The 14,406-nt window shown below is 42.2% G+C and overlaps 1 protein-coding gene across 5 annotated transcripts in view; it reads right to left on the bottom strand.

Moving 5' to 3' along the window:
• fgfr1a (fibroblast growth factor receptor 1a) overlaps positions 1-10,759 on the bottom strand; it is a 33,721-nt gene extending 22,962 nt beyond the window's left edge. Inside the window, exons 1-2 of one of the 5 annotated variants that reach the window (XM_053503525.1) lie at positions 10,052-10,759; positions 2,549-2,713 (exon numbers count right to left, since the gene is read on the bottom strand). In XM_053503525.1, coding sequence (XP_053359500.1) covers positions 2,549-2,645 — 97 coding nt within the window. In that variant the 5' untranslated portion in view covers positions 2,646-2,713; positions 10,052-10,759. The remainder of the gene's footprint in view (positions 1-2,548; positions 2,714-10,051) is intronic. The other 4 variants (XM_053503526.1, XM_053503527.1, XM_053503528.1 and 1 more) reach the window with 4 other exon arrangements.
• Between the last annotated feature and the right edge of the window lie 3,647 nt (positions 10,760-14,406).

Here is a 14,406-nt window from a genome sequence, read left to right as displayed (position 1 = left end):
CGGGAAAAACTGAACACCACATACAGGAGCACCGGAAAGCAAGTCGAGGACAAAACCACGGACCCACCGGGATGTTCAAGATACATCGAGCTGGGCTTGTTGATATACACTGCACTATGTAACTAAACTGTTTATGACAAAGCTGTGTTTTATTACTTTAGTCAAAACAAAGAAAGAAAAACAAAAAACGCAGACTTTTCATTATTTCTTACCACAACAGAACCACAAACACACCGTAACCCGAGCGAGGACTAATCCGTCCGCTCCACGGCGCGCCTTTGATTGACCCCAGTCTCAAAAACGGGATCCTGTGATTAAAAGGAACGTATAGGAAGTCGATCCTTGTGCTGTCGAGACGGAATGAGGCCCGTTATACTTGCGCGGCTACGCAAAGCGACTCTGACCCTTTCATCTGGAGAAATGCGGCGATTACGAACGTAAACACTCCATATAAAGACGAAACGCGACGTAGAATTGATCCAAATATAAAAGGAATCGTGGACATTCGAATCAGAAAGTGCACTGATAGAACGATGACGGAAACAAATGGAGTTTTCTGGATATTTATCATTATCGCCAAAACTGAAAAGGAAATGAAAAACACAGGCCGCTTGGGTTACCACCGCTGATTGCTTTAAGATGGTTTTCGAAAACAGAGCTTTGCTGAGGTCCTAGTGTTTGGTTTCGTTTGTTTTTTCCTGGGGAGGAGGTGGACAAACCGCACAAATGCCGGCGCGTCAGGCCACTCGTCGACAGCTGAAACTATCATTCACTCCACAGGAAACGAGGGAACGGGGGGAGTAGGGGTAGAGGAGCTGGGAAGAGACTGACATTTACCGTGACGGTAGGAAGAAGGGAGAAGAAGAGAGGGGAAAAAGGGACAGAAGGCCCCTGAGCACGCCTGACCATTTGGTGATGGAGTGGCATCGGAGGTTAAAGGCTAATCCGTCACACTCGCATCTGACTCCGTCGTCTATCTCTTCCACTCCTTCTTCCTCCTGTCATTTTTTTTTAAACCCTAAAGGCGTTGGTGTTCAATCAGCGAGCCTCTTAAGCAAACACCCTGGAAGAATCTCTTATCGGAACGTTTGATTGTCGCCTGACCCGGCATTAACCCTATCTGGACTTCCTGAAACGTCCTCCATGTGTTTAGATGATGCATCTAGGCCTCGCTTATTCATACATCTCTCTGCTGTGTATCGGATTGAAAACTGGGCTCGCTTTCCCAGAAACACGATCTCCGCTGTGGAATACCGCCACAGGGTGGAGTGTTCGCTGTCTCCTTTCCTCTTCGACAAAAAAAAAAAAAAAAATGCTGTAATTTATAGCTTTCCTGGTAGTCGAGTCTTCTCTTGACAACAAATACTTTTTCATTACAAAAGAAGTAGAGAGAGACAAAAAAGACGAGGGGAAGAGATATTTTTGCGTACCTGGAGGCTAAGAGATGGCAGTAACTACACGCCCCTGTACACATGCTACCTTCCGAGCCTGGTTTATTTAAAGCCACACTACAGGAGGGGCAGTGAGACAGACAAAGAGATACATAGACAGACAGATGGATTGAGATCGAGTGAGAAATACAGCACTTCCATCATAAAATGGTAACAGTAACGTGTGGTGTTTGTCTTTCCCCAGGCCACAGTGGTGTTCCTGGACTCAAGTGCAAAGGTGGAGCACGTTTAAACCTGCGAGCGAGGCGGCAGCCCTCACCGCCGCGGAATGTTGCCAAGAGACACATTTTTCAGGATTTCGTTTCAGTGTGCTCTCTCTCTCTCTCTCACACACACTCCACCCGCCTCCCTCATTCTCTCCCTCCTTTAGCACCATCTGTGTGCAAGCTTTTAGAGGCCTGAAGACTTGTTTTGGAAAAGCAAAAACAAACCATGTTCTTTAAGCATGAATATGAATACAACGTGTGAATGTCCAAGAGTGCTGAGGCTTCTTCGACTCACATATTTGAGTTGCTAGCAAACAAGTTATGCCGCGTGTAGCTGAATAGGGAGTGGATGTGAACTCGCTAAGTTCACAACGTCTGCTGCTTCACCTGCCTTCTGTCCCAGTAAAGGACAAATTATACAAGTTGAACTTGAAAACTTGAACTTGTACAACACAACGTGGCTCTTTGTACCAAAAAAAAAAAAAAAAAAGGAAAGAAAGAAAAGAAAGAACTAATTATGGACTTCCACTAGTGGCTCACCATATGACTCGCTATCCGACTCACTTTATGACACACTCAGACCAGCTAAAGCAGGTTGGAACCTCGAATCCGCATTAGGTGTTGACTGATCACTATTCAACGCGTTTCTATGGCTATAAACAACTTCTTTTCCAAAATGGTCAAGTCAGTGGCGTAACTCTTTAACCGTTCAGAAAACCAAAAGTCTAAATAAAGCTTTAATTTTTAGTCAGGTAGATATCAGAGGAGTCAATTAGTTGAACCATGGACAGCTTTAGTGAAGTGCAGGAACACAATGTTCTTAATGTGACAGAAAGTAAGGCATGTGTATAAGAGTTTAAAAAAATGAATGAATGAATGAATGAATCTCACCTTGCTCTGGGCTGGCCGGCCTTGCGTGGCCCTGCAGAGGCTGGGTTAGAAGAACCGAGAACAGCAGCAGCATGACCTTCATTGTGTTCCTCATCATGCTCCTCTACGGCAGAGCTCGTCGCCTGGGGTAGCTCTCCATATACACACACAGCTAGGACATCAGGTCTAACACGGACACACAAAAAACCCACACACACTTCATTAGACTCTAAAACACCTATACACAGGCACAGGAAACATTCAGCTCTTTTCAAATTCAGCAAACATTCAGCTCTTTTATTTATTTTAAATCATACGTCACCGTATGAATTAAAATAAATAAATAAAAACAAATAAAAAACGTCCTTCAGTTCGGACGAAAATCCTCTCTGCCAACTTGAGCATTTCCCCAGACCGGGCCGGAAGCCAAGACTACAACCACAGGCCTCGAGTCGCCTTAAAATCTAAAACCGCTCTTTCGGAAATAGCGCCGTTGCTTTCAACTGTGTGGCCGAGAACTTTACACAGACTGAGCATTTATGAGATGATCTAAAAAAAAATATATAAATAATAAAAATAATAAAAAGGAAACCTAGTGTCCCATCTTTGGACGCTCTGGCAAAAACAAACTATTAGGACGACACGTCCCTAAAGCACTCCAGGATTCCAGCCTTGCTCGTTTGCACTCGGATTTGATGACATTCAGGCGAAGATAAGAAAAAGCAACCGGATGTTTTTTTTTCTCCCCCTCCCCCTTTCAATCTTTTACTTGCTGGTACTGAGGAAGCCGAGGAGAAAAGATTAGCAGCATACCTTTTTGTCCATTTACAGCTACGTTATACTGCATGTTGTGGAGTCGCTCCTTAAATGAAACTGGTTCTCTTATCCCTTTCATTTACATCTGATCCAAATGAATCTCTCCCTCTCCAGCTTCTAAAGCCCTGGCAATGAAGAAGCGTAGAATAAAGATCTTGGAAGAAAAATTATAACATGCACGCTGTGCTTTAGCTATCTAGGAAAAAGCCGTTATTATTGAAACGCTACAAAAAAACGTTTCAGAGATTATAGAAAACTTCTGACCAATCAGAACCGAGTATTTAAGGTAGCGCTTCATATAACGCTCTTGTACAATGGATAAAAGAACAACCTCAAAAGCGCTGATCTTTCAAAGAGGGAAGGGGACTTGTGTACTACAGTGGATGTGTATGACTAAGCTTTCCCATGAGCTGGCTGAAAACAAGGCAAGCTTTTAAGGCCGGGATGGACGAAGACACCCGGGCTGGAGCGCATCCCATCCCTGCATGAACCCGACACACCATTTGTCCTATTGATTGCTGGAGCTCATTCACCAAATGTTGCTCGCTCTTATACAAACACACTCATTAGTGCAGTTAGTGGGGGGGAAGGGGGGGTGGGAGAGGATTTGCTCTGCTCCGAGGCTGAGAATCTCACGTTGCTCTTTAAAAGATGCCAAATTACTCAGCGTACTAAAACCCTGACTTTGTATGCGGCCAAAGTCATTTGTGTATTAATCACTGCCTTGGAGTTTATGCAAATCCCTCCGTCGGGATTTTCGTCACCTTTCCAGCTGCTCCTCGCCGCGACTGGAAGGACAATGCTAGCGAACAAATGCTACGACTGCAGGGGAATGAAGGAGGGAGGGAAAAGTACTGGCACCCTGCTGAGTCTGCCAATGTGCCCCCTGAGAGCCTGAGGGTCAAACGACTGAACAGGAGAGAGAAAGAGAGAGAGAGAAGGAGAGACAGAGACCAAGTGGAGAGATGTTCCCTATAGGAATACGTCTGTGTGTGCATGTGCGAGTGTAAATCAGAGAATGAGCTTCCTTTCCAGCAGCTTCTGTCCGCTGCCAGACACTCGGAAGTGAGAGGAGCTTACACTCAGTCACGTTCGCACCATGTCAGCCAAGCACGCACACACACACACACACACACACACACAATCCCACCAAGGAAATACAAGCCACACTTTTACCACCTAGTCTGAAAGCGTCTATAACGTTCCCCTAGTAATCCTAATTCTTAAGTTCTAATAAACGTGACACTCTTGCTCGCCCCCTGCCAAAAAAATTATGAAAACAAAACAAAAATCTAATAATAGTAATAAATAAATAAATAAATTCTGTGATACTTAATACACTGAATGCCCAAGTCGTTCATAAAACACTGACGGAGATATTTCAACCTAGACGTAAATATTTACTCACAGAGAAGCAAAGCCAACCTGACAGGAATGTTAGGAATACAACTGAAGATAAACAAAACTAACAAGCACAACAACGTCCTTCTCATAATTCTATCCGTCAGATTAGATCAGTTTAGAATCATCGACCCTTCATGCTTGGTCGTGTTACTCGGTTCTGAAAACGATCTAAACAGGATCGGTTCGGGTTTCCTGTTACTTCGTGTAAACAAATACGCGGCAACTCGTCCCGAGCTGTGGAACGGGCCTAGCGATTCATTAGAGCGCGCGCTGAAAAGCAGGAGTGGAGCGGAAGAGTGAAAAGGAGGTCGGTTGGACCCCTAATTAAACGGAGCCCAGGATGTTGTCTCGCTGTGATCGGCGGAGGGGAACGGGGCCTGGCCGCGCGCACACACACCCTCATTATCGCTGGCTGCCGAGCAGAACGTTTCACAAAGTGTCCAGTTAAAAAAAAGAAAGAAAAAAACTAAACACAACTCGGCCCCCGTGCTTGTTTTTTGACATTCGCTTTTCTTCCACCTCGTGCTCTGTGCATAACTGATTTGCTTGAAAAGCTACGTGTTCTATTCAAATAAGTTATTCTGCCACTCCTGTACCTGGGCGCGTGGCAGTACTGCGTACACTTCGCCGTGCATTTCATTTGCTTAATATCCAAACTTCAGGTTGAGTCTGTAGGTCACCAAATGCCAGCTATTTACGTTCTAAACAAACAGCTCCACTGATAGCAGGGATGTTTTTTTTACCCCCTCGTAAAGGTGGACTAGGGGGTGAAAACGGAGGGTGTTTTTTTTTTGCTGGCTGTAGCTTTTTTTTAGGCAGCTCTAGAAATTAGAGGGTGGCTCATTCCTGTCCCACACACGCACACACTTGTGTTGCGCAGTTCCACCCAAAAGAATGTCCGGTGGGAACGCTGCTTTCATCCTCGAAATCTCGCAGTAGAAGATCGGACAGATACGGCTACGGATTGTGTGCACCGGGTGACCGGAGCGTGGAGAGAGTCAGAAAGTGCGACACCACAAGGTGGCTGATCATCCTTGGAGGAGAGCACTAATGTAAAACTGTAGTCAGTGCGGTCGACAGAACTGTCCCACCCAGAGAGAAGAAGTAATTATGCGATCTTGGACTTGTAGCCAAACCAGAAACTCATTGGCCGCAAACAGCAACACCGTACAACCTCCCAGTGATCAGGCGGACGCTTTCTTTTGCACAACTGTACACGAGCTGTGTACACTCACCTTTGCAATCACCCATCACAAAAAGCTTCTTTTTTGTTTTTTATAAGTTTTTTTTTATATGAGGAACCATTCGAACTTTGGCGCAAAACTTATTTTGGCACAGACTATATTTGAGTAAACACAATTAAAAAGTCACGCTGTTACTGCCACGGTCCTATGAATTTGTGAACATATTTATGGGATTGGCTTCTTCCGGGCAATCCTTAGAAGACGGCTTTCCTTTTTTTTTTTCCTCTCTGCAACTCAGAAGCACAAACTCTCCTCTAAATCCCTCTAAACAAAGCTGCTTCCTTCCAAAAGAATGAAACACTTGTCAAGTAGTGAAGAAAATCCTATAACCGATTATGAGACCTACAACAGCCGTTCTTTTACAATAAACAACCAGCTGCGTCTTTCATACGTCTGAGGAACATTTACGTGCTTGTAAACGATTCGCCCTTGTCCTGAACATTTCCTGAAACTAGAGACGCAACGATCCATCGGCCCGGACCTCGGATATTACCGGTGCGGCGTCAATCGCGTCAGTGTTCCCAATCTAGGGATCTGGAGATCGTGGGTTTGAATCCTGCTCTCGGGGGGAGGGGTGCACTCGCACGTCAATTACTAGCCAATCATGGGCATCTGCGTTTGATTCCCTAACGGTGCTTGTGCAGCGATTCAGGAAGCTTGTGTCTTAGAGGAAGCATGTGATATCCTTCACTCTTCCTGTTGAGTTTTCATTCATTTTCAGTTGGATTTTATTTGTTATTTGTAAAAAGCTCCCAAACATTTTTGTATACCAAAAAAAAAAATTATAATAAGGATACAGATATCGGGTAATCGGTGCATCTCTTCCTGAAACTTTATGTGAGGACTAAAACATGTGGGGGTGCAGTTCAGGGAAAACAAATCAACGACAGTTGACGTTCAATCCTACATTAAACTGTTACTCACCATATAATGCAGCAATTTGCCCATATCAAACAATCTTTTATTTAGAACCAAAACAGCAGCACATTTCCTGAGCAAATTCCTGAAGAAATCTGTACCACCATGTAGCTCATTCTTTAGGACAATCTGCATGCCAATCAAAGAAATAAAATAAATAATAAGGCTAGATAGGCTTAATTAAGACAGATGACTTAGAGTTAGACTGACTCTAAGTCTACTTGACTTGAGTTGCACAGCTTTGGCATTACTCATCCCTGATTCAACCACGCTGACGAGACAAACTACTGCTACTCTGCCCTCTGAAATACACCCTTCTGCTAAATTCCTGCTATGAACGTAGACAAAGGAGGTGGATCTTACGGATGGCGTTTAATTACACACCGCTGTCGTTTTTAATTCTTCATTGAAGAACAGACTTTCCTCGACAAGCCTTTCCAGGTCATGAGCGCCATTTCTTCTGAGCGCCTCTGAACTCCTGACCCGCTTTGAAGGCGCCGCCGAAGAAACACTGCTCGAATCCTGTAGGACCTGCTAGTACAGCAATCTGACCTCCAATTTCACTAATTGATGTAATTATGGCTTTAAACGGTCGTGTTTTTACAAGCCTCGCTCCGGTTCTCCATTTCAAAAGGTTAAAAAAGAAAAACAACATGCAAAAAATGAAAAAAAGAAAGAAAGAGAAACTCAATGTAATTAAAAATCTTGTTGGTTAACATGTACTACTCGGGAGGGACGGAAATCACCAGGGACGACCCGATACAATATTATCACGATACCAAGGTGCCGATTCGATTTGTATTGCAATTCTGTTTAAACTCGAACACATTTTGCTAATAATTCGCTCCTCCCACACATGATGTGTGAATAGTAAAATGCGCCACCAGCAGGATTATAGAGATATGCCCGCATTTTACCACCTTGAATGCGAACATATGTATACATATGTAACATATACACACACAATAAACAACATAAAAATATTTTGGTGTCAGTGTGGCCTACACATAAAAAAAAAATCTGATACATCACTGAATCGTATTAAAAAATAATCAACAATAATCAGCTGTGAACAATAAGCATGGCACAGCAAACACTAAAATACCACTACTATTCCAAAGTTAATTATTTCCCTATACAAGCACAACCTGTAGTATTTTATTCCTTTGATACCACAACAATCCGCCAACAATAAACTTTCCTATTTATAATGAAGGAAACATCTTACTATTTCTAATCCATTCACAGCTACATTTATAATGTCCTGAAACTCTGCAACTAAAGCTCACCTCAGACATTTTAGTAGCTGTAAAGATTTCATTTCCTCTCTTGAAGCTATTACGCAAAAGAAAACTTTTTTTTTTATCTCATGTGGCAGAAAAAATGATGTATTAAAAACAATTGTGTTAACATGCACGCTAATTATTGACAATGAGATCACTGTATCTTTACTTCCTGTTAGCCTAGACAGATGTGTTTGAATAGAAAACAAGACATTTCATAGTCACATATCATAATCGCAATACTCGCCAAAATAATCAAATGTGTGTGTGTGTGTTTTTTTTTTGTTTTTTTTATCGAGTCATTCAGCCCTGGGTGATAAACTGGGAATTATATAAATTACAGGCAAAACTATGTCAAACTTTCTGCAACTTAGCCCTTCCTGCTCAATCAGAATTGAATGTTTAATACTGATAAGGTATAAATACAGTAATAGGTATATCTTTTAATACATGTCTACATGGTCTGCTTTTCAGTTCTGCTTTGCATTAGATTGCGATCAGATTTGTGCATGCCGCCAGAGGCATTCATTCAAGCTGCTTTGCTTCCCGGGGACAAGGTGGAAATTGACCATGAACGCTTTTACTGCGAATTTCAATGGACGTTTATCGGCCAGAGACGGTTTTTAGGGATAATGAAGTGACTGCAGGGGGGGGGGAGGGTAAATCTCTCTGTGCTTGTGTGGTAGTTTAGCGGTATGTGTGGGTACAACATAGAAAGGAGAGCTAGTAGTTTGAAAACAGCCTTCAAAAGAACGATCTGATACACAGAGAAATGGATTACAGGCTGCGGATCCGCAACATGTGGAAGCGTCCAAGGCCTTTATTGAAACACGGCAGTGTCTCTGGAGCTGTCACGGGAAGCTCTTCATAATACAAACCAAGCCTGTTTGAGGAAGTTGGCTTGTCTGTGTAATATTTAAACTCACCAGATGTGCTAGAAAAGATCGAACTCTCTCACTACATGGCTAAAATCACTCACTACTCACGGTCATGTAGCCTAAACAGGAAAGCCATTAAACTCACATCCAATACAGATCCGCTCCAAAACCGAGGGCTGCACCAGCACCACATCTGTATGCCGCATGAAAACAAATCCAAGACTTAACAATTAAACTTAGCACAACTTTGGAAGAAACCATAAAACCAGGATGAAATAAACACATTCCACAATTAACAGACAAATTAACACGATTTTTGGTTTAAAATTTAAAGATGAAAGGGGAAATAAGCCAGAAAATGTTTTAAGAGAAAAGAACAAATAAAGAGAGAGAGAGAAAATGGGTATCTGGAAATCTCTGCATGAACAGCATGAATGTCGCCATCACCATCATCATGAAGACACAAGCAGTAACACACTCTCATGAACCTGCAGGATGCAAAATGGTCTGAGGAGGAGTTTAAGTTAAGTTTACTTCAGGGGGATTTTTTTTCTCTAACTTAAAGAAGTGGATGCATGATAAGTGGAATAAGTTGTATAGCTGTGAAAAGTTTGCATATTTGTTCTGCAGTCAGTATATAATATGTATTTTGTATTTATACACACTCACACACTAATTTATCTAACCAACATGAGGAATGAGGTAAAGTCAGAGAATTTAGCCCAAGCTTACACTCTGAGGTAAAGTTAAACCTTCTCACCATAGCACAAAGGCTAGGAGCTCAACACAAACAGCTCACTTTCTCACTTCACTGTGACACAACCACATGTCACTTTAAATAATAATTTAGTACTTCGATATAAAAAATTCATCCGCATAAAACTCTTTAAATATATTTCTCAAAAAACAAACAAACACACAACCCATTCAGGGGTTTAATTAGCCTATTAGTAGAAACATGTCGCCTGAGGAAGCACTCACCTTTCCCTCTGAGGTAATCTGCAGGGTTGAAGATAGTTGAAGGAAATGTAAAAAAAAAAAAAAAATCCTAATTACTTTTTTTTTTGTTTTCTATTCGGTTTTACATATATATTTACAAAAAAAAAAGTAAAGAAAAAAAAACACTCCACAATGCAAGTGTTTTCAGAAAGCTGAGGGGGAGAGCAAAAATATTAAATCTCCTCTCAAATCCCCAATCCAAGCGTGTAAAAGTTTGGGAATTTTAGACTCTGGTTTAAGGTTTGTTTGTTTGTTTGTTTTTTCCCCAAAAAGCAAGAGTAAGATGTAACGCCAGGTAACACTGCTGAGAAGTCCACCCGTGCGTTTCTTCTTTCTTTTCCTTTTTTTTTTTCTCCTCCTCGATTCGGGACGCGGTATGCTCCGCGCGCGAGGAGATAAAAGGACGAGAGAGAAAGAAAAAAGAAACTTTTTTACCGCGTCTTTGATCGTAGATCCTTTACAAAGTATCCAGTTCAAACTAGAACGAACGAAATGCTGTTTTTCCTTCTGCGCGTGCGGAGAGACTGGGAAAGCGGAAAAAACTCTCACGTTCGCATCCAGGACTGATTTCTCTCGCTCTCTTTCTCTCGTTCGTTCGTTGCTGTACTTTCCTCCTGGCCGTGTTCCTCCCCCACAGCGGTGTAAAGCTCCAAAAAAAAAAAAGGGGGAAGGAAAGAAGGAGGAGATTCCGAAGGCGCGTGTGCGGCTCCGCTACGACGCTGCAAGAAACTAACGCGCGCTCATACGCGCTTTTGCACGGCTTTGATTTCAAAACCTAGACGCCCCACTCTACCTCCCTCATCCACCCCTCCCCTCCCCTCCTCCCACCTCCTCCCCTGGCATCCCGCAGCACCTCGACGCTTCTCCATCGGCCCGGGAGGTGCATTGTGGGATTGTAGTTTTCTCCCTTCACTGCTGTCCCTTTGAGGTTTTAAATACCAGCACTGTACCTGGTTAAATCTGCAGTTATAGATAGATAAGTTATTGTTAAATCTTAAGTTCACTATAGCAGAACTAAACTGTAATAGTGCATATAAAGGAGGAATGAGCTGTCTATTCTAATCCAATTCACTTTTGGTCAAATTAAGCAAAGAATATTGTGTCACGCATTTAATGCCGCAATGGTTAACATTACATTACTGTGGCCTTGCACCTCCAGGGTCGAGGGTTCGATTCCCACCATGCCTCTGTGTTCATGGTGCTTGCATGGAGTTTTCCCCCGTGCTTGGTGGGTTTCCGACATGTACTCCGGTTTCCTTCAGCAGTCCAAAGACATGCAGATTAGGGTAATTGGCGTTCCTGTAGTGTGAATTAGCGTATGTGTGTGTGCCCTGTGATGGTTTGGCACCCCATCAAGGGTGTACCCCACATCATGTCCTAAGTATCCTATATACAGGATAAGTGGTATAGGGGTCAGGGGTAGCTTAGTGTTTGTCCCTGTTGGGCCCTTGAGCAAAGCCCTTAATCCTCAAATGCTCAGATGTATAATGAGATAAAATTAAAAGCTCTGGATAAGGGCATTTGCCCCAAATGCCTAAATGTAATGTAATAAATGTAAAATGTAATTTATACTAGCTAGCTTTCCATTCTGGTTGAGGGCTGTTAAAAAAATCTCGCGTTCAAGGAAGTGGTGCGGACCGCAGCACTACTGCAGCCAATCAGCTGGTTGTAGGAGGCGTTTGCATTCAATGATGGGCCCAGTTGTTAGTGTTGGTAGTGTTATTGCCTTCGCATTGTTTGGGGTTACACTGTGACAGCATTATAAACAGATAAAAATACAGTTACAATATTGACTTTTTTATAAAGCTTGTACGAATTGTTCACATACCATGTGGTTTTTGGATAGGGTTGTGCATCAGGGTTGGAATCCCAAAAAAGTTACACAAGAGGGAGTTAACACAGGTCCCTAGTAAGTGCCTAGTTGTGATGAATTAAATTTATCTACTAGTTCTTATCCTGGAAATTTAAACCACCATACTCATACTGCTATGTTTTTCTTACTTTTGTTTTGTTTTTCCAGAGTGTTTTTGAAGCTGGTATGGTGGTTAGTACTGTGGCCTTACATGACTAGGTTCATGGGTTCAATTCCCACCTGCTGAACGCGGGTAATGCTGGGTGTGATATGGCAGAAAGTTAAGCTCAGCCTTTATTTATATATGCATGACTGCAAGGGCCCAACAATGGCAATATGGTAGAGCTGGGGTTAGAACCGCTAACCTTCCTATCATTAACTCAGTACTTAAAACCTCTGAGCTACCACTGCACCGAAGCGCATCACAGCTTGCTCAGTTCAAGGTTGTTGATCCGGCCTCCAGATTCCCAATCCCAGTCTGATCAAATATCCATGAATAAACTGGATAAATAAGTCTGATACTTGGAGGATCCACCTTGCAACTTACGGCACTTAAAGGACCTGGAGCCAGACACCAGAGCCCCCCTTTAGAGGGCAATCTGTTTTGGTGGCACAAGGGGAATCAAAAACCTAGGTGGTTTTACCGTTCATGGTTTTAATGTTATGGCTGAACGGTGTGTGTGCTCTAACGACCTGACTAGATTACACATGTGTAAATCTTAGAAAAATAAGAAAACTTAAAGTGATGAAGCTGTGTGAGATTTCCATTTCGGTTTAGACACCAGACTTGGCTTGACTACAAACATTAATGTAGTTTAGAGTCGCAGATTTGAACCATCACGAATCTTTAATCAATCGCTGTTTGTTTTGTTTTGGTACAAAAAACCCTTTTTACTTTGGAAGCTTGTTACTAACTAGCTCACACAATTGTTTTTCATTTAGTCTTTTTTATTTTACCGTTAGCCAGTTCCCATTCCTCTATGTCTGAGAATCTGGATTAATATGAATGATACAGTAAAGATCATCCATTCAGATAGAAATCATATAGCTGCACTAATCCACGGATTTGTGAATATCTTCAAAATCTCAGCATCACTTTGAATGTGCTATAGTTTGCCCTTGTTTGCTTTGCCAAAAGCTAAATGTGTGCAGAATATTTGGCAGCAGTGTTCCAAGCTGCATAGTGTCATTAGGAAATGGGACTACACCGACCTTGCCAACATACACAAATAGATATGGACATTTTGAATAAGATGCAATGCTGATGACCGTTACTAAAAATGATGTTGTTTCATGTCCTGATTGCTTAGACGAACAGAACTATTCCATGTGTGTGTATGAATTTTTACACATGATTCACTAAATTAGTGTTTATGTCCTAAAAGTATCAAAAGCTGTTAAAACTGCACTTCAAACAGTCCTAACTGCGTTTGAACAAACTGCACTTTCCATGTTAATAAGAGATTTGAGAAGTTTAATATCAAACAAATGGTGTGTTTAAAACAACTCAGTAAACAGTGAGATTGAAACCCAGCCACAAGACAAAAAAAAAAGAAGCAAGGGAAAAACAAGACGTTTTTTTTCCCAGACTCGAACATTATTTATTTGTTTTCCACACTTTTTCGTGATGTCATGCTTTTCCGCGTTGGCACGCTCAATCCAATTAAGCTCCAGTTCACATCAATTTACCTCCCAGACAACACTGTGAAACCAGAAGGAAGCCACCATAAGGGCTGTGTAACACTTTACTCACACCTTAAAAACAGCCTAGGGGCTTGTGTTCTCAGAAACAGACACACAACGATTTCCAGTCAGGACACTCAATTATTTAAGCCTTATTGTTCCCCAGAGCGGTAAACAATTGTAGCTTCTTTTTTAAAAGCACCTTAATCTATATTGTGATAACGCACAAGCCTTTAGCAAGCCCCTTAACACGTGACCAGATGCTTGACAGGCCCAAAAGGTGCATTTTCTAAGAAGAGGAAACGGCTCCTGCAGTTTATTATGTCGAATGACAGAGCCTAGGAATAAATCTTACTAATTATCTGTTAGCCGGAGTCTAATTCTTTAGGCGAGCATGCAGGCGGACCAGAATGGGTCCCATTGACCCGATGAAGAGGGCTTATCGCCAAATACGGGAGTGAATAGAAGTGGCAATGAGGTGTGAACCAGCTTTACAGAGACTAATGAGGGACAAGCTGGAAAACACAAGAGATAGATAAGGTTAGAGAAGTGGAAAACTGAGGTTTAGGTTGTAGATTTGCTCCAGCTAAACTTGGCTGCAAAGTTTACAATAACACTTTTGCTTAATTTGGCAAGATTCTGTCATCTTGAACCATTTGGATGAATCACCAGGGTTCAAGCCGTCATTTCTAATCCTGTCACGCAAAAGAATGTAATCTGAATCGGAGCTGTCTCATCTGGTCAGCATATAAGCCTGTCGTTCCTATGATCCATAAAGGCATTGTGGATTTCTCAAGTTTTC

This window comes from Clarias gariepinus, chromosome 9 (assembly GCF_024256425.1).
Source record: "Clarias gariepinus isolate MV-2021 ecotype Netherlands chromosome 9, CGAR_prim_01v2, whole genome shotgun sequence".
In the NCBI taxonomy this organism is placed as follows: Eukaryota; Metazoa; Chordata; class Actinopteri; order Siluriformes; family Clariidae; genus Clarias; species Clarias gariepinus.
Note: the sequence above shows the minus strand (reverse complement) of the source record. Positions and strands in the feature narration are given on the sequence as shown.